Source organism: Phyllobates terribilis, unplaced genomic scaffold (genome assembly GCF_046119375.1).
Source record: "Phyllobates terribilis strain yellow unplaced genomic scaffold, ASM4611937v1 Scaffold_49__1_contigs__length_9717188, whole genome shotgun sequence".
In the NCBI taxonomy this organism is placed as follows: domain Eukaryota; kingdom Metazoa; phylum Chordata; class Amphibia; order Anura; family Dendrobatidae; genus Phyllobates; species Phyllobates terribilis.
Window position 1 is genome coordinate 5,385,773 of NW_027362809.1, and position 20,749 is coordinate 5,406,521.

Here is a 20,749-nt window from a genome sequence, read left to right on the forward strand (position 1 = left end):
ACACCTCGTACACACGCGGCTCTGCTCCGTACACCTCGTACACGCGCGGCTCCGCTCCGTACACCTCGTACACACGCGGCTCTGCTCCGTACGCCTCGTACACACACGGCTCTGCTACATCCACACTGTAAACCCCTCCTGACCCCACACATAAACTTCAGCTCATCCAGCACCATGACAACCAGCACAGCAGAGTCCTGCATCCACTGAGGCCCCTGATCATGTGACCCCTGACTCCTCCCCTCCTGTGACCTCATCACAGCTCCTGTGCGCACAGAGCAGCCATATATGTGGTGGCGGCTCTGCAGGTGGAGGTATGTGGAGACCCCATTACTGGGCGCAGGGGGCATTAACCCCCTCAGCACGGAGACTCTTTTGGGGTCTTGTGTTGCCCCTTTATAAGAATCATAAGGTTTTTGTTCTGTTTCCTGTAATAGATACATACGACCCAACTATGGAGACAGGAAGGGAGGAAACGTATTGTTCTCATAGTACAGGACCCCTTTACTGCCCCCCACAGTGTAATGCTCCCATTATACCCCTTATGCAGGATGTATGATGCCCCCACACAATGTAATGCCCCAACACAGTGTAATGCCCCCATTATGCCCCTTATGCAGGATGTATGATGCCCCCCCACACAGTGTAATGCCCCCATTATGCCCCTTATGCAGGATGTATGATGCCCCCCACACAGTGTAATGCCCCCATTATGCTCCTTATGCAGGATGTATGATGCACCCATTATGCCCCTTATGCAGGATGTATCATGCCCCCCACAGTGTAATGCCCCCATTATGCCCCTTATGCAGTATGTATGATACCCCCCACAGTGTAATGCCCCCATTATGCCCCTTATGCAGGATGTATGATGCCCACACAGTGTAATGCCCCCCTTATGCAGGATGTATGATGCCCCCACACCATGTAATACCACCATTATACCCTTTATGCAGTATGTATGATGCCCCCACAGTGTAATGCCCCCTCATTATGCTCCTTATGCAGGATGTATGATGCCCCCACACAGTGTAGTGCCCCCATTATGCCCCTTATGCAGGATGTATGATGCCCCCACACAGTGTAATGCCCCCATTATGCCCCTTATGCAGGATGTATGATGCCCCCCACACAGTGTAATGCCCCCATTATGCCCCTTATGCAGGATGTATGATGCCTCACACAGTGTAATGCCCCCATTATGCCCCTTGTGCAGGATGTATGATGCCCCCACACAGTGTAATGCCCCCATTATACCCCTTATGCAGGATGTATGATGCCCCCACACAGTGTAATGCCCCCATTATACCCCTTATGCAGGATGTATGATGCCCCCACACAGTATAATGCCCCCATTATGCCCCTGTAATCAGGTGACTGGATACAACGCACAGACATACACAATGTGGGAGTAACAAATATAATTATTTATGTCCCTGATATGGGGGAAATGTTATAACTATAGCAACCGTGAATAATGCAGAACAGGGAGATTACAAGGTGAAATCTAGAATATCAGATATACAATGAATTCTCCAGCTCACTCTAACTGTAATCACAGCCTCTGACCGTATGTTACTTTAGCTATTGACAAGGGTGATGGTCCCGACAAATAAATATATATATATTTACACACACACGCACACACGTTCATTTTTTTCTCAGTAAAGTACACTCTAACCCCATCTTGACTGAAAAAAATGTACAAATGTAGAAATTTTTGCAAATTTATTAAAAAAGAAAAACTGAAATATCACATGGTCATAAGTATTCAGACCCTTTTCTCAGTATTGAGTAGAAGCACCCTTTTGAGCTAGTACAGCCGTGACTCTTCTTGGGATTGATGCAACAAGTTTTTCACACCTGGATTTGGGGATCCTCTGCCATTCTTCCTTGCAGATCCGCTCCAGTTTCGTCAGGTTGGATGGTGAACGTTGGTGGACAGCCATTTTCAGGTCTCTCCAGAGATGCTCAAATGGGTTTAGGTCAGGGCTCTGGCTGGGCCAGTCAAGAATGGTCGCAGAGTTGTTCTGAAGCCACTGCTTTGTTGTTTTAGCTGTGTGCTTAGGGTCATTGTCTTGTTGGAAAGTGAACCTTCGGCCAAGTCTGAGGTCCAGAGCACTCTGGAAGAGGTTTTCATCCAGAATATCTGTATTTGGCCGCATGCATGTTTCCTTCAATTGCAACCAGTCGTCCTGTCCCTGCAGCTGAAAAACACCCCCATAGCATGATGCTGCCACCACCATGTTTCACTGTTGGGATTGTATTGGGCAGATGATGAGCAGTGCCTGGTTTTCTCCACACATACCTCTTAGAATTATCACCAAAAAGTTCTATCTTAGTCTCAGACCAGAGAATCTTATTTCTCATAGTCTGGCAGTCCTTCATGTGTTTTTGAGCAAACTCTATGCAGGCTTTCATATGTCTTACACTGAGGAGAGGATCCGTCGGGCCACTCTGCCATAAAGGCCCGACTGGTGGAGGGCTGCATTGATAGACTTTGTGGAACTTTTTCCCATCTCCCTACTGCATCTCTGGAACTCGGCACAGTGATCTTGGGGTTCTTCTTTACCTCTCTCACCAAGGCTCAGTTTGGCTGGATGGCAAGGTCTAGGAAGACTTCTGGTGGTCCCAAACTTCTTCCATTTAAGGAATATGGAGGCCACTGTGCTCTTAGGAACCTTGAGTATTGCATAAATTCTTTTGTAACCTTGGCCAGGTCTGTTCCTTGCCACAATTCTGTCTCTGAGCTCCTTGGGCAGTTCCTTTGAGCTCATGATTCTCATTTGGTCTGACATGCACTGTGAGGTCTTATATAGACAGGTGTGTGCCTTTCCAAATCAAGTCCTATCAGTTTAATTAAACACTGCTGGACTCCAATGAAGGAGTAGAACCATCTCAAGGAGGATCACAAGGAAATGGACAGCATGTGACTTAAATATGATTTTCTGAGCAGAGGGTCTGAATACTTATGACCATGTCATATTTCAGTTTTTCTTTTTTAATAAATTTGCAAAAATTTCTACATTTTTGGTTTTTTTTTCAGTCAAGATGGGGTGAAGAGTGTACTTTAATGAGAAAAAAAATAAACTTTTTAGAATTTACCAAATAGCTGCAATGAAACAAAGAGTGAAAAATTTAAAGGGGTCTGAATACTTTCTGTACCCACTGTATATAATATTTTCCCAGCGGGGGTTTCCGGTTCTTCCCCATAGGATGCAAGTCCTCCTGACAAAGTTTATCAAGGCTCGCTGGGCCGCCATCACTTCAACCAGCCTTGCCCTGCTTGTTGTAGTAGCCTGGACCAACCCCTGTAGCATACGTCAGTGCTGGAAGCAGCAGCCTGGCTCACTTGCGCCTCCCACTCTTCACTGTAGCCGTATACTCCCGAGAGGAATCTCTTCGCGGATCTTCGGTGCTTATCCAACTGTGGGCATACCCGAAGTACTGGGGTCTAGTTCTCTGGCCTTGACTGGCGTAGCTGCGACTTCGGCTCTTGATCGGCGCAGGTCTGGTTCTTGGGCTTTAGCTAGCATAGACTGGATTCTGGGACTAATCTGGCACCGGCCGGGTTCTGCTACCCGGCGCACCACAACGCGATGCCTTGGGTTTTACCACGGCCTGGTTCCTCAGCTTCAGATTCCCCTGCACATATCGTGCTCGATTCTTTGCTTGGCAACAAATCTGCTACCATTTTGGGGAGCTGGCCTTTTATGTCAAGAAACTGGATCATCAAAGTCACCTTACCTGGTGAACCATCTAGACTCCTTCCTGAAACTCGATCTCTTCCAATTGGTTCTGGAGGGTTCCGCTTGGACGACAGATGGCAGTCTTCTTCTACAAATGCTGCACAACACTGAGGATTTTCTCTTTTTATGGCGCACAATCTTACACTTCTTATGCAGTATGTATGATGCCCCTCACACAGTATAATGTTCCTACAGTACTGCCATCTCTCATACAAAAGATAATATTTCAACAGTTCCACCATCCTCCGCACACACAGTATAATGTTTCCACTGTACCACCATCCCTCACACACATTATAATATTCCCACTGTACCACCATTCCCACCACACACAGTATAATGTTCCCACAGTACTAGCATTCCCCTAGCACAAAGTTTAATGTTCCCACAATACCACCATCCTTCCATGCACATTATAATGTTTCCAGAGGACTGCCACCCCCCACTAACAGTATAATGTTCCCACAGTACCACCATTCCCACCACACACAGTATAATGTTCCCACAGTACCACCATCCTTCCATGCACATTATAATGTTTCCAGAGGACTGCCATCCCCCACTAACAGTGTAATGTTCCCACAGTACTGCCACCTCCCCACACACAGTAAAATTTTCCCACAGTACTGCCTCCTACATACACAAAATGGTACTATCTACCCCATGGCTAATTAATAAATACTTACTTAGCCCCATTTTTGTTGCAGATGCTAATAAACCCAGGATCTATGAGATATTTACGTATTACCAAATTACCGTAGGGGTAAATAAACCCTAATTAAAGGATTAAAAGCAATAAAACATTAATTATCTTTAAAAGTGGTAGATCAATTTAAAATTTCGCCATATTATCTCCACTATGACTGCAGGAAGAAAGAGCAAGAAGCTGTTAAGATTTTGGACATAGAAGTGGCCAATTTATTGGTGCCTATTGGACCTATGGTGCTAAAGCAAAGGCTTTAAAAGGTAAGTGACTCCATTTTTTATTGCATTATAACTAGTGTTGAGCGATACCTTCCGATATCGGGAAATATCGGATCGGATTGGATCGGACCGATACCCAAAAAGTATCGGATATCGCCGATTCCGATACCGGAAACCAATGCAAGTCAATGGGACAGAAATATCGGCATGAAAATAAACCCTTTCTTTCCTTGTAGGTTAATTCTACATGAAGGAAAACAACTAAGAATAATGTAGAATGTATTGGGGGAGGTTGGGGAGACAATAAAGGCATAGAGGTTTAGCCCAATCAAATGGAATAGCAGGAATTAATATATTTTTTTAAGACGTTACGGAAATATTGACTATGTTAAGTATTTTTATATTTTGTCAGATATTTATGTTTCACTACTTCCATGCTCTTCACCTTCTTTTTTACTTCTCCCACACTTTCTCCTTCATCATCCTCAGCATCAGCATCTTTTTCATCAACTTCTTCACCTTCTTCATCTTCTTCTTCACCTTCTTTTTATTATTCTTTTTTTTTACATTCTTCATATTCTTCTTATTCAACTATTATTCTTCTTCATATTCTACTTCTTCATCTTCATCATATTCTTATTTGTGACAGGCATTCCTGTAGTTATCTATAAAAGTTTGAACATTACACCTTTCGTTCTGCTTGTCACAAAAGATTTACAACAGGATTTGTCCGCGTTCAGTTTGGCCTGCAGCAGCAGGTCTTTTCCAGGGGCACCACGAGGAGGAACGGACTCACCCCCATACACTGCTTAGTCATCTTCTGCTTATAATTTCGATATTATCTTTTCCTCTGATTTTTAGTCTTATGCTTAATGTTCTTCCGCTTTTTGTTCTGCAGCTTCTTGTACTTCTGCTTCTTGGTTTTCTGTCTCTTGTTCTTCTGTATCTTGGTGGTTGTCTTCTTCTTCTTTGTCCTCTTGTTCAACTTCTTCAGGGTCATCTTCTTGGTCTTCTTCGGGGTAGTCTTCAGGGTCGTCGTCTTCGGGGTCCTCGTCTTCAGGGTCGTCTTCTTCGGGGTGGTCTTCAGGGTCGTCGTCTTCTGGGTCCTCGTCTTCTTCGGGGTCCTTGTCTTCTTCGGGTTGGTCTTCGGGGTCCTCGTCTTCGGGGTCCTCGTCTTCGGGGTTGGTCTTCAGGGTCCTCGTCTTCAGGGTCCTCGTCTTCGGGGTCCTCGTCTTCTTCGGGGAGGTCTTCAGGGTCCTCGTCAGGGAGATCCAGAGTGATTACCAAGAACCATTTCAAAAAACTTGAACTTGGGAAATGTAGCAGAAGCTACAAGAAGGCTGAGGAACTACCGAGGACCAGCTGACGGTACTGGAACCCGGATGGGTAGTAGAAGGTACAAGAGCAAATGGAACTAACGAGGACCAGCTGACGGTACTGGAACCCGGATGGGTAGCAGAAGGTACAAGAGCCAATGGAACTACCGAAGACCAGCTGACGGTACTGGAACTCGGTTACTAAGCCGGAGGTACTTGTGCCAGAAAGCACTACCAAGGACCAGCAGACGTTGGTGGAACTTGGATACCGAGAAGGAGGCACCTAAGCCAAAGGCACTGCCGAGAACCAACTGACGGTACTGGAACCCGGATGGGTAGTAGAAGGTACCAAAGCAAATGGAACTAACGAGGACCAGCTGACGGTACTGGAACCCGGATGGGTAGCAGAAGGTACAAGAGCCAATGGAACTTCCGAAGACCAGCTGACGGTACTGGAACTCTGTTACTAAGCAGGAGGTATCTGTGCCAGAAAGCACTACCAAGGACCAGCAGACGTTGGTGAAACTTGGATACCGAGAAGGAGGCACCTAAGCCAAAGGCACTGCCGAGAACCAGCTGACGGTACTGGAACCCGGATGAGTAGCAGAAGGTACCCATGTAAAAAAAAGTTTCAAGGCCGCGAGCTGGCCGCAGTTACCAAAACCCACAGTCCTACAGGGGGTGCTTGTCCTATTGGCACTATGGAACCAGCCTTCATTGCCAGATCCCGCAACCCACATAGGAGTCACCTAAACTGCAGGCACCATAGAGTCGGCTAACCCGACCGCAACAGGACAACGCATTGGAGGCAAAGTGACGTTGACACTACCCAGAAACAGCTGGCGTGCTGGAACCAGGCTGGGCAGGAGGGAGTACCCGTGCCGAAGACACTGCTGGGAAACAGCTGGCGGTGCTGGAACCCAGGGTAAATATTAAAAACAGAGTGGAGCCAGAGGCGTAATTGGAGCAACTTTAAAATCTGTAGTAGTGTGAATGTGGACAGAGCAGGAGAAATTGCCGGACACACAGCTAGGGATCAGCTGACGTTACTGAACCCCAATAACACTGGAGCAAGCGTTGACTGTGCAGACGGCACTTCTGAGCAGTAACTAGCGGTATTGGAGCCCAGGGTAAATACTAGAAACAGAGGAGCCAGAGGTGTAATTGGAGCAAGTTTTAAATCAGTAGTACAGTGGATGTGGAAAAAGCAGGAGAATTTGCCGGACACACAGCTGGGGATCAGCTGACGTTACTGAACCCCAATAACCCTGGAGCAAGCGTTGACTGTGCAGACGGCACTTCTGAGCAGCAACTAGCGGTATTGGAGCCCAGGGGAAATACTAAAAACAGAGGAGCCAGAGGTGTAATTGGAGCAAGTTTTAAATCAGTAGTACAGTGGATGTGGACAAAGCAGGAGAATTTGCCGGACACACAGCTGGGGATCAGCTGACGTTACTGAACCCCAATAACACTGGAGCAAGCGTTGACTGTGCAGACGGCACTTCTGAGCAGCAACTAGCGGTATTGGAGCCCAGGGTAAATACTAAAAACCGAGGAGCCAGAGGTGTAATTGGAGCAAGTTTTAAATCAGTAGTACAGTGGATGTGGACAAAGCAGGAGAAATTGCCGTCCGCACAGCAGGGGAACAGCTGACGTTACTGAACCCCAATAACACGGCAGCAAGTGTTGACTGTGCAGACGGCACTTCTGAGCGCCAACTGGCGGTGTTGGAGCTCAGGGATTACAGTTCAGGTGGTAGAAACATGAACACAACAGGAGACCTGGATACTGTTGCCAACCAATTATTTATTCTGGAAGAGGACTGGCAAATTCATGAGAGATCCAGGCCTTGTTCATTTTGAGAAAAGTAAGCCGGTCAACTTTATCGGACGATAGTCGCATGCGACGGTCTGTTAGTACACCACCTGCGGCACTAAAGACGCGTTCCGATAATACACTAGCAGCAGGGCAAGCTAGCACCTCCAATGCATACTGACTAAGCTCTGGCCATGTATTCAGCTTACAGACCCAAAACTTGAAGGGAGAAGAGCCGTCTGGGAGTACACTGAGAGGGCAAGACATGTAGTCTGTCACCATCTGACGGAAACGTTGCCTCCTGCTGACTGGAGCCGTCTATGATGGTGTAGACATTTGTGGAGGTGGGGACACAAAACTTTGCCACATTTGGCCATACTGGTCTTGCCTTGTGCTGAGGCGCTGCTTCTGCTCCCTCTTTGTGCAGAGCTTCCTCCACTGCCTCGACGCACTGAGCTGCTTTGTAAAGCACTAGCAGCACTGCTCTCGGTTGGAATGGAGAACATGATGGAATGCACCAGTGCGTCTTGGTACTCCCGCATTTTACGCTCCCGGTTCAACGGTGTTATGAGGCTTTGTAAGTTGTCCCGGTAGCGAGGATCTAGGAGGGTGGACACCCAATAATCAGCCGTGTTGAGAATGTGGGCGATGCGGCTGTCGTTTCTCAGGCACTGCAGCATGAAATTAACCATGTGCTGCAGACTGCCAACTGGCCAAGAAACGCTGTCCCCTGCTTGAGGCATGATCTCTGCCTGCTCTGCATCACCCCACCCTCGCTCTAGATACTGACTACTAGAGCATTGTGTACCTCCCTCCTCTGGACAGATGTCTTCCTCATCCATTGACTCCTCCTCATCCTCCTCACAAAGTGTCCCCTGCCTAGGTCTTTGTGAGGAACCACGTTGCGCAGACTGTAGAGAATCAGATGGCATTTGTGACTCCTCATCCTCCACCTCTTCCAAAACCTTGTCCCTTAGTGCTTGCAGTGTTTTTTCAAGCAGGCAGATAAGGGGGATAGTCATGCTGACTAGTGCATCATCTGCACTCGCCATCCGCGTGGAATAATCGAAGGCACGCAAAACGTGGCAAATGTCCTTCATAGAGGCCCACTCAGTGGTGGTGAAGTGTGAACGGCGCGCACTGCGACTTGTTTGCGCCTGCTGCAACTGGTATTCCATTACTGCTGCCTGCTGCTCACACAACCTCTCCAACATATGTAACGTTGAATTCCACCTGGTGGGTAGGTCACATATGATGCGATGTTCCGGAAGACGTAATCGGCGCTGCAGAGCTGCAATGCGTGATCTTGCGTTGCTGGAACGCCGCAAGTGAGCGCACTCTATGCGGACCTTGTGAAGCAGTGCATCAAGATCCGGATAGTCCCTCAAAAAACTCTGCACGACCAAGTTGAGCACAGGTGCCAGACATGGGATGTGAGTGAGGTTGCCTAGGCCCAGAGCTGCCACCAGATTTCGGCCATTGTCACACACTACCATGCCTGGCTGGAGATTCGCTGGCACAAACCACACGTCGCTGTGCTGCTTGATGGCATTCCAGAGCTCCTGCGCTGTGTGGCTTCGATTCCCAAAATAAATTAATTTTAATACGGCCTGTTGACGTTTGGCCACGGCTGTGCTCATATCGGTCATCATAACAGGTAACCGTTCACGGGTCGATGTGGAGGTAGACCGTGATGGCTCCTGCAGCGCTAATTCAGAGGAACTGGAGTATGAGGAGGAGTCAATGTGTACAGACTGGATTCCTGCAATCCTTGGAGTTGGCAGAACACGTACAGCGCCACTCTCAAGATCTGTACCCGGCTCCACAACATTTACCCAATGGGCAGTGAGGGAAAGGTATCGTCCCTGTCCATGCTTACTGGTCCATGCATCGGTGGTCAGGTGGACCTTGCTACTGACGGCATTTTGTAGCGCATGTTTAATTTCTCCCTCCACATGATGTTGCAGGGCAGGGACGGCTTGCCTGCTGAAATAAAAGCGGCTGGGTACGTTGTATTGTGGGACTGCCAATGCCATAAAGTTACGGAAGGTGTCAGTCTCCACCAGCCTGAATGATAGCATTTCAAGGGCCAGTAGTTTAGCAATGCCAGCATTCAGAGCCTGTGCTCGGGGGTGGTTTGCCGAGTATGAGCGCCTTTTCTCCCATGCCTGTGCTAACGATGGCTGTAGACTGGCCTGGGAGTGTGAGGATGACTGGGAAAGTGGTGCTGTGGGTGGAATTACACTGTGTCTCTGTACAACAGTGCCAGAGATTCTTCCATGGCGATCCTGTGAGGAAGCCGAACCAGCTGTGTGTGAGCTGGAGGAAGAGGCTACAACACGAGCTGAAGAGGTGGTAGGTGGCGCTGTAGGTTGGCCTAGGTCTTCAGTGTGTTTTTGTAACTCCACCATGTGCTTGGTCCGCACATGTTTCCACATATTTGTGGTATTGAGGTTGCTGACACTTTTCCCTCTTTTCACCTTCTGATTACACAGCTTGCATTTGACAAAGCAAATGTCATCTGCAACTGTGTCAAAAAAGGACCAGGCACTGCAAGTCTTGGGAGCGCCCGCTTTGGATTTTGGAAGAGCCATGCTCCTAATGGGTGCCTAAGTGGAGGCTACAGGCAACCAAGTCTGCCCCCTCCCTCTCCCTCCTTTTTGGGCTGTTCGGGGAATCTCTTCCTCAGAGCTGCTCCCACCACCTTCCTGTCCCTCACACCATGATGGGTCAAGGACCTCATCATCTACACCACCCTTTTCAAACAACTGCTTCTCCTGGGTAGTCTCGACAGCACAGTACGCACCAGAAAGTGGCACCTGAGTCTCATCATCAGATGCGTACTGAGGTGCGCTGCTGACCATAGGCACTGGCCCACCCGCCTCTTCAGATTCAGAGAGACAAAACGGTTGCGCATCACTGCATACTACCTCTTCTTCAAATTCTCGAATTCTGCTTGGCTGGCTCCCTCTTTACAAGCCAAGAGATTCAGAGAACAGAAGTAGAGATGGCTCCTGTCCAGGGCTCTCTGACTGCCTGGGCAATTTGGCAGGTGGTGAAGAGACAGATGGGTGCTCTTCAGTGCTCAGGACCTGAGAGGATCTGGAACTAATTGAAGTCGATGCGTTAGCTGCCATCCATCCGACAACGGCTTCAATTTGGTCCTCCAGTGGGGTTCGGCTAGCTCCTACAAAGCTGCGCATAAAGGACTGTTCCCTGGTAAAATTGGGGGATGCTGAGTCACTGGTGCCCGCAGCAGGCACAGAATCCCAAAGTCTTCTCCCTGCAGGCACAGAATCCTCACGTCCTCTCCCTGCAGAAACTCCATGCCCACGACCACATGCCTTACTCCCTGCTTTCTTCATCTTAGTACTTTTCTGCCTATCTTTATCTGTGTACCAAGGGCTTAGTGTGCTTATTCCTGAACAGCTGCTAACAGGTATAAGAAACACTAATTTTATAAAGTGTGGACTAGACTTTAATAAGAGCTAATGTGGCCTACACAACTGTAAAGTTGAGTGTTTGGTGAACTTTATTTAGGTTTTTTTTTGTCACAAAAAGACACTGGATGTGCCCAAAGATGTAATACCGATAGTATCACAAACTTTTTGTAGCTATTACAATGTAGGAAGGTAACCTACAATGCAATAGATGAGGCTACAAAAAATAGGCTAATACTAATCTGGCTGGGGCTGCAGGGCACAATGCTGCAGAAAGGCTCCTCTATCTTCTCCTATATAGTGTGTTTGGAACCAATGTAGCTGAATACGGATGGAACCACCACACTAATGGGAGATATCAGGAAAAATTATGAATTGGCAAAAAAGGACAATGTATGAGGCAGTGACACACACTGAGTGCACTACAACCAGACGTGGCTGAAGCACACACTACAGGGTGAGCTGCACTCACACACACAGACCTTGCAGACAGCGGTGAACAGCACAGAGAACTGTGCACTAGCGCTGCAAGGCACAGCGATTTATAAAGTAGCTTGGGTAAAGCAGAATAGACCAAATAGGTAGCTAAAACTGTCCCTCAGAACAATAGCGTCCTATCCCTAACTGAATTCACAGCAGAGTGAGCTCAAAATGGCGGCGGCGGCTTTTATAGTGCATCATGACATCATTTCAGCAGCCAATCACAGCCATGCCATTAGTTAAGATGCCTACATGCCTAACAGGATGTGCCCACACTTCTTAGGATCCTCATTGGCTGAATAAAATGAAAATGGCTCATTGCATTATGGGAACTTCCGATTCCGGTATACGATATTGCAAAAGTATCGGAATTCCGATACCGCGAATATTGGCCGATACCCGATATTTCAGTATCGGAATGCTCAACACTAATTATAACCCCAGCCCCCTGAGGAAGCCAGTCATCGAATGAACATAGAGAGTACTACTGAGAAGTTGTACCGATGGACCTCAGCCAGTGAGGTCCTGACAAATCAACTGGGAGCATAGAGTAGCTCTCAGGGGCCGTAGTGACACAAGGGATGATGGGCCTTCCCATAATGGTTTGCTGGACTGTTGTGGCTTGTAACAAAAGTTATATACTGCTACATGAAACCAGAAAGTTCCGGGCTGCTTCTTCTGCATTATGCATTCAATCACGCAGTTAAATCTGCATGTGTTCATTGAACAATGCGGATTTACCACATCTAATACTTTCTATTGTGGAAATTTCTGTTTGCGGAGACTAGTGTCTCCACAACAGAAATTAACATGCTGTGGCTCGTAAACCCGCACCACCGGTGAGTTTACACAACGTCAAATAGAAGCACCTTGGGCATGGGATTTCTATAAATCCCATCTACTGTGCTTGTAATGTGGAATGTAGCGTTTTATACGCAGCACAGGTGAGCTGCATCCAAAACTCTGCTCTTCCTGATCGTGGGCACTTACCCTTGGACATTGTTCTTCCTCATTCATCTCCACATCATCTGGTCCAGACTTGCAGAATCAGGAGATATGAGTTCTCTATATACATATTTACTTCCTTTTGAGGTTGGGGGGTCCACTTATAGCTATTGTTGTTATGGACGTGACTTACCTAACATTGCGCAGTGAATCTGTTTTCACTATAGTGACTGATATTTCTTGTTGATAAAACTGTAATATTTTTTTCACTTTAAACCTTTTTTTAAACAACACTGATTAGTGCGATCATACAACATACAAGCCTCTGATCGCTCCGGTGATGCACTGTACTACTGTAGTGCCGTGTATTATCCCTGCCTGTCAGTGTAATACTAATTACTCCATACACATGAGATAAGTGTTGCCTAAATGGTCATTTGGCAGACGGCTATCTCTCCCGACTCCCCCATACACACAAATATTCCAGCTTTCCTGTGGTCTGTATGAGAGAGTCGCCTCCGGACTCCTATAGCGGAGGATTATCTACAGGAAGAACAAACGAAATAGCCTCTGAAATTCAGGATGCCAGATCCTTCTCTGCCCTGACATTATATGTTGGTAGGCCCCAAATACATTGTATAGTCGACTAAACCCCACTGAAATCAGTGCTTTAATGCAACTTTAGTCTAATGTGTTTGGGGGTGTTAAAAGGTAACTTATTACTATTGAGTACTTGGGTGAGGAGGGGAATTGAGCCGAACTTTGTCAAACCTTCATAGATGCCATGTTTCCTTTTGACAGCAGCAAGTGGTTAAACTGCCAAGGTTTCTGTTGCAGCCGCACTTGCGCCATCCCTGCGGTGTACATCTATGTTCTGGTGCCCAAAAGAGTTATTTTTTAAAAAAAACAAATGTTTAACTTCTTAAGAAATAACAATGGGCCTAATACGTTTTGCAAGTTTCTTTCTTTTTACAAGAATTGTTGGTGCCAGTTTTCTTTTGAAACATTTTAATATCTGATTTTTTTTCTGGTGTATTTCTTGTAATATAGGAAAGCCTAAGGCCATAAATAAACCCCATAAAAAACTGTATATGGAGACTTTGGTATCAAATAATTTCTGTCCGCGGTGTTTGTGCAAACAAAAAAGCTTTTATAAAAGCCTCAAACTTCTGTGTGTGAATCAGTGATGAGATCCAACATGGTAGAGCCCGGGGAAGACGGGAAACATTCATATAGACGGCTGGTGGTGATGTAGTCAGTGACAGACTTTGGCCAAAAATGTTTCTAGAGCTGTAGTAGAAATGAATATGTCGTCCTCACCATGAAATAATTATTTCTCATGTCACGTGTAATGAATATCTCCTGCAGTATTACTAATGCTGATTCCAGTGTCTGTAAATGAGACGAGAATTAGCAATAAGGAAGATGAGTCTATGAGAAACGTATTCAACTGGAGAGGAAGAAACTGCTTGCTGTCTGTGGCCTAAAATATATAGGTTTTATTAGTAGATGTAAAGAAGAAAACTGAATACTGTAAAATAATAAATCTCCTCAAATGTTTCCCTTATTATCTCCAGTAATTGTATTATTACACAGGATTTTTATGTTACATTGTCTCATCTTCTTATTCAGGTTTCTACAATATCGGATCCTCTCAGTGAAGATCTTCTAGATAAGAGAATTTTCCTGATTTACCCATCAAAGATGGATATGGACAGAGACAAGATGGCGGAGAGGATATTACACCTCACCCTAGACATCCTCTTCCGTCTTACTGGAGAGGTGAGAGATTCTGATGACGTCACATTACATCATTCTTATCTATGGGAATAACAGACAGAACTGGAGAGGTGAGGACTCTGGAAATATCTGTAGTGAGATTTATGAATGTGTCTCTACATAACCAGGATTACATAGTAGTGAAGACCTCTAGTGAGCGCTGTCAGGACCCTGTGTCTGAGGGATGGGGAAGACCCCTGAGCCCAATCACAAGGCCTCCACCTTACACCCTGATGCATGAGGACATCAATGACCAGAAGATCCTAGAACTCACCTACAAGATGATTGAGCTGCTGACTGGAGAGGTGACACTGCTGGGAATTCTGGGACATTATACAGTAATGCTATGAAGGGATCGGGGGGATGACTGTATCATTGTATGTGTCAGGTTCCTATAAGGTGTCAGAATGTCGCTGTCTATTTCTCCATGGAGGAGTGGGAGTATTTAGAAGGACACAAAGATCTGTACAAGGACGTCATGATGGAGGTTCCCCAGTGCCTCACATCGCCAGGTAATAAACAGGACTAAATACACATGGCCTATAATTATCTGTATATAAAGGATGAATTCAGTCCCTGTATGTGTTTCCTCCAGATCGATCCAGTAAGAGGACAACACCAGAGAGATGTCCCCATCCTCTTCTTTCACAAGACTGTAAACAGGAAGACCCCAATGTTCCTCAGGATCATCAGGTAGATGGAGAGAAGGTGTCATGAGATCTCCCCTATGATGTGTAGACGGCTGTGAAGGTCTTGTGCTCAGTCTTGTTTTATCCACCAGGATTATATGTTTTATATTTCTGTAATGAGAACGGTTGAGATGGCAGGATTAAAGCTGATCATAGATGGGACTTCTCCATCTGTCTGTGACTTTTACAATATTTGTTTCAGGGTGAAGATCTGACCCATATTAATACTACAGAGACATATGTGAGAGGTGATGAGCGGTGTAAAGAGGAGATTCCTACAGATAACCATCCAGGTGAGTAGTAACCACTAAATGCAGAGAAGTCACAGAGTCTTCTCAGTCACCAGCTGTGGCTGCTCTATTGATAGTGCAGTCCGGTAGTATCACAATCGTGTGATCACCATTTTGCCGCTAGAGCATAACATTCTCCTCCATCCGAAAATGTTCAAATTACTTTGTGAATTGGGAAAGACCTTTTCTAGAGAACTTACAACCTGGAGGATCCACCTACCCCCTGGGATTAGGAGACGCTGTCCGTTACCTGCCCAGATCTGTAACAAAGCCAGATGACAGCGTACGTAGAATGTGCTGACACGTTAGAAAATCACTTGAAGAAAAATATTATGCTGGGCCTGTAAGAGAAAGCGGAGGGTAATGATGGTGTTGGCTTCCTAGATCCCTGATATCTTATTGGATGAATCTACCTTCTCTCCCTTCTGTGCTGCTGAATGTGCTCATATGGTTCCTACAAGACCAGGTCCAGTCTTTCTGGACAAACTTCGCTTTTATGATCAACATTAAATGTGCAGTGAGGCCAAGTGTGAATTTCTGTACAATAACAACAGAGTTTCCCTTTATCTTGACTTTTCAAACCAATTAACTTCAAACAGGATCGTGATAAACTACATAAAAACATTACACCTGTGCCATGATATATCTCTAAGCTGTGCTTGGCTGAAGGCTGTAATATACATATATTCACGCCTGCAGAAGATGTGTTGGCATGGCTCGAGCCCTGGTTTCATGGATTCACTCCACATCATAAATTCCATTATGTTTTCAATCCTAAGGAATTCAGATTACTGCACAATCTCTCCTGAAATGGGGAGCTGTCACGAAAACACCAATTGGTCAGACCTTGCAGCTCTCTGGTGCCCCCTTATCCTGCTGATCAAACACGGTATTGACCGAGGATAAGCACGGGCTCAGCTGCTCTAATTTATGTCGACTATTGCGGCACGTGATGTGACAGGACGTATATATATACCACCAGTTCCTTCCAGGAATGTATATATACCTCCGACCAGCCACCCTCAAACCACAATATCACATAAATACTGGTATACTGCCACCACCAATCGCTTAACAGGTGGATCGGGTACCCATTAGGTAACGTGAATCAGCGGGTGCTCGACATAGGACAAGAAGAACGAAGCTGGTAAATAATAATGATTTACTCCCGAAAGTGGGCAGTATTTACAAAAGATATACAAGATATTATAAAAGAGACAATGTACATATATGCATAAACAGCTATTAAAATAAAAGGGATAAGTAATAGCAAAACCTGTGCCACGTGGTGATGGTCTCAGATTCTGTGGCGGGACGGCTCCCCGGAAATTAGATGCGATTCTTCCACGCAGCGTGGTGTGCATGCATCTGACGTCCCGGGGCAAGAATGACTTAAAAAATGGCCGTTCTGGTTTTTAGTAAAGGAGCCAAAACATTAGGAGACACCCATGGTGCTTACCTCACACGGGGGCTCGGCTTTGTGAACCCACCCAGCTGCAGAAGACCTAAAACTCCTTCAGATTTCATATCTTGGTGTGGGGGGGTCCCACATCCAAGATGGAGACATCATGTTTGCCCTCAACACTATTCATGAAGATGGATATCAAATATGAAATCTCTATGATGTTCAGAAGCTCAGAACCCATTTCCCGGGCTTCCGGTGGTCTCCTAGTCACGAAAACCACACCATCACAATTGGAAAAAGTTGACGATCTCAAAAATGTGGTCCCTGTGTTTGTGACAGTCATGTGCATTATTAAAATCGACATTAAACGTTTGTACAGCTAAACAATAGGATTGGAGGGAAAAATCCAGGGTATACCAGTGCTTTTTCTGAGCTGAGGCTTTATGACGCTCTTAAAAATTCCTGAGGTTTGGGGGAAAAGCAACAGTGACTTCTATGTAAAACTCTTACAAATGGACAGGGGGGGTGGAGATTTGAGACAGCTCTCATTTTTTAAAACTATGACCAAAAATACATTTTGCCTGACAGGAGCACTAATACTTTCTCTACTCTTCTCATCAGGATTCATAGTAGCTCCAATGGTCCACCATAAATGACTGCAATTCCGGTTTAGTGTTGTAGTTCTCCCCTGATACATATATTGTTGTTGGGGATGTAACATATCTTTTATTCTGTCTTTTTTTACAGGTTCATTTTGTATGATAGTTTGAGTGTGGTGGAATCGGCCTGACTCACTTATGTGACTCTGTAACTCCCTCGTTGTCTTTAAAAGAAGGTCTCCATTATGTCTTCCCAATGCCCGAGGTCTAAATTTAAGACACCTCAGCTCTGCACTATTATGAAAAGTTCTCTTTAAATGTCTAATATTTCTTCTTGAAACTCATCTGACAGAAAATATTGTCCCTTACGATAGTTTAGATTGCTAAGAGCCACCGAGCCCCATACTCTTAATTACCCCAGAGAGGTTTCACCGCTAGTTACTTGTTTTTAACTGATGGAGACTGTTGAGTTTGATCATTTCAGTAGATGTGTTATTGTCTATAGTCACAGTTTTTGACTTCAGTGATCCTCTGATTTAACCTCTTCCTGCAGCCAGTTTTATGTTTCTAGTCAGGCTCCATTTTCAAATCTGACATGTGTCACTTTATGTGGAGATAACTTTGGAATTCTTCACAAAGGATAATAGGAAACAAATGGACCTTACAAATTATTTTCCAACTTCTCTTGAATTTGACAATACCCTATATACAGCTGTACACTACTGTCTGGGCACATGGCAGGTTAAGAAGGGAAGGAGCGACATTTAGCTATTAGGAATGCAGATCTTGCTGGAATAGTTCCCAGACACAATGTATTGGGGGCACTGTATGAACTGTATGGTCACCTGGCAGCTCAAAAGATGGCCACCACGAACAGGCTTGGTGCTATATAATCCATTTATCACCAGAGGAGATGGGACACACCATTTACAGATGCCTTAATATAATAAAATGACAGAAAACCAGAGCAGTAGAAATCACCATAAAGTAACTTCATTTTGAAAATTATAACCCTCAGTGAATTAACTATTGGTGCAGTGAATATTTTGACTCCACAATCACTTTCCAGAAATTAGCACGCAGTGGATGTTGGAGAGTGAAAATTACGCATTTGCCATTTTATTACCCAACACATAGTGCCCAGATTGTGCTCCAGCAGACACACACTGTAGATTAAGTGGGTTCTTCTCACTATAGTAATGCCAAATACATGGTTGCTAAATATTGTTTAGGCACACTTCAAGGCTTAGAAGGAAGCTGGAGATTTGACTTTGGGAGACCGGATTTTGCTGCATTGGTTTATGGATGAGAAGACGTTTTTATTGATATTATTTTTGTCAACATAACATTGTTTGGTGGCTTCTTATTCCATATTTTGGAGACAGAATGAACAAACAGTTCAACATCACGCTCTACTGGTTCATCCTATGAGGTTTTCACGTTTCACTGTCATTCTGTCAATAACTTGCCATTTCTACAGACATTTAAGTAGAAATGTTCAAAAATATAAATTCAAGGATATTTCATTCAAAATTATTAATTGTTTTTTTTTCTTGGCAGATGACTGTACCAGGAGATCGGAGGGACAGGAGATTTTTAAATTGAATGATCTTGAGATCTTACAGGATACAATTGAAGTGAATGCCATTTCTCCGGATATACCATCATCCCTTCAAAGCAAAGATCTATCATCTAAGCCTATGGAACAGGTCCTGTCTTCTGATTCATTACCGACTATGAAGGAAAAAAATCAAAATAAAAAAATAAGCATTAAAAAACGAACTGCTCCTAAAGGAAAGAGGTCATTTTCACGTTCAGAAAATGGAAATAGTTTTACCCTCGAAAAATCTATTCTTAAGCATCAAAAAATACACACAGCAGACAATAGATTGCTTTGTTCCAAATGTGGCAGAAGTTTTAACCAGAAATCAGATTTTGTTGCGCACCAGCGAACTCACACAGCGGAGAAGCGTTTTTCATGTTCAGAATGTGGCAAATGTTTTAACCGGAAATCCACTTTGGTTGATCACCAGAGAACTCACACAGGAGAGAAGCCTTTTTCATGTTCAGAATGTGGCAAATGTTTTAACCAGAAATCAGCTTTGATTAAGCACCAGAGAACCCACACAGGGGAGAAGCCTTTTTCATGTTCAGAATGTGGGAAATGTTTTAACCGGAAATCCACTTTGGTTGATCACCAGAGAACTCACACAGGAGAGAAGCCTTTTTCATGTTCAGAATGTGGCAAATGTTTTAACCAGAAATCAGCTTTGATTAAGCACCAGAGAACCCACACAGGGGAGAAGCCTTTTTCGTGTTCAGAATGTGGGAAATGTTTTAACCATAAATCAGATTTGGTTAGTCACCAGAGAACCCACACAGGGGAGAACCCTTTTTCGTGTTCAGAATGTGGGAAAGGTTTTAACCAGAAATCAGCTTTGGATAGACACATGAGAACTCACACAGGGGAGAAGCCTTTTTCCTAATCTTTTTTTTTTTAATCCAATAAATTTTTATAGTTATTTTTTTGTTAGTTTTTTTTTACAAACCAAGAAACCAGTACATACAGTAATAAAATAACATACCATAGAGATGACATACATGCATCTCTCCTATATATCCTTTCAGCTTGCCCATTACTGTCTGATAACTTGCAGTCACTATATCTTACAATTAACATTCCACATTCTTGAAATTTCTTATATAACCATAATATTGTAATAAACATTATAATCCTATACACTTCTAGGTGTGCTATATTACTGTTAAATATGAATTATGGATGCAAACCGCGTGCATTTTGAAGCTTTTTTTTTAAGCTTTTTTCACTGTTTTCAGAACATTAACAGTAAGAACATGGAAGAGTCCAGGAGCCATTTGGTGAGCTGCATATCCTGCTACATGTTCACAGACTTGCCAGTGGAAAAGCCAAACTTCACATGCCAGAAATGCAAGCTTGTGTCCCTGTTGGAGGAAAAGTTGCGAAATCTAGAAGAGAGGTTAACTACCTTGAAAATCATTAAGGAAGGTGAAGAGTTCTTAGACAGAGCAGAATTATCTCTTCATGATTCAGAAAGAGAAGAAATTCGAACTGCACCTGACGAAACAGAGGAATGGAAGCATGTGACCCAGAGAAGCAGGAGGATCGAGAGGCAGTCAGCACCCATACTGCTCAGGAACCAGTACCAGGCTCTCACGCAGGAGAACCATGAAGAAATACAGCAAAATAAGACTTTGCCAGCAATGAATAACCTTGTAAGCCCTCAGAATCCTCCTGGATGGAGAAAGAAGAATGTTGTGAAGAAAAAACGGAGAGTG

The 20,749-nt window shown here is 44.8% G+C and overlaps 1 protein-coding gene across 1 annotated transcript; it reads left to right on the forward strand.

The window, feature by feature from the left end:
* Window positions 1-243: 243 nt before the first annotated feature.
* Window positions 244-20,014, forward strand: LOC141191662 (uncharacterized). Its single transcript, XM_073661609.1, has 8 exons — window positions 244-314; window positions 4,619-4,715; window positions 14,302-14,451; window positions 14,577-14,753; window positions 14,837-14,960; window positions 15,044-15,141; window positions 15,340-15,430; window positions 18,992-20,014. Exons 3-8 carry the CDS (start codon window positions 14,374-14,376, stop codon window positions 19,915-19,917), a joined length of 1,494 nt encoding a protein of 497 aa, XP_073517710.1. The 5' UTR covers window positions 244-314; window positions 4,619-4,715; window positions 14,302-14,373; the 3' UTR covers window positions 19,918-20,014.
* The last annotated feature ends 735 nt before the right edge of the window (window positions 20,015-20,749 follow it).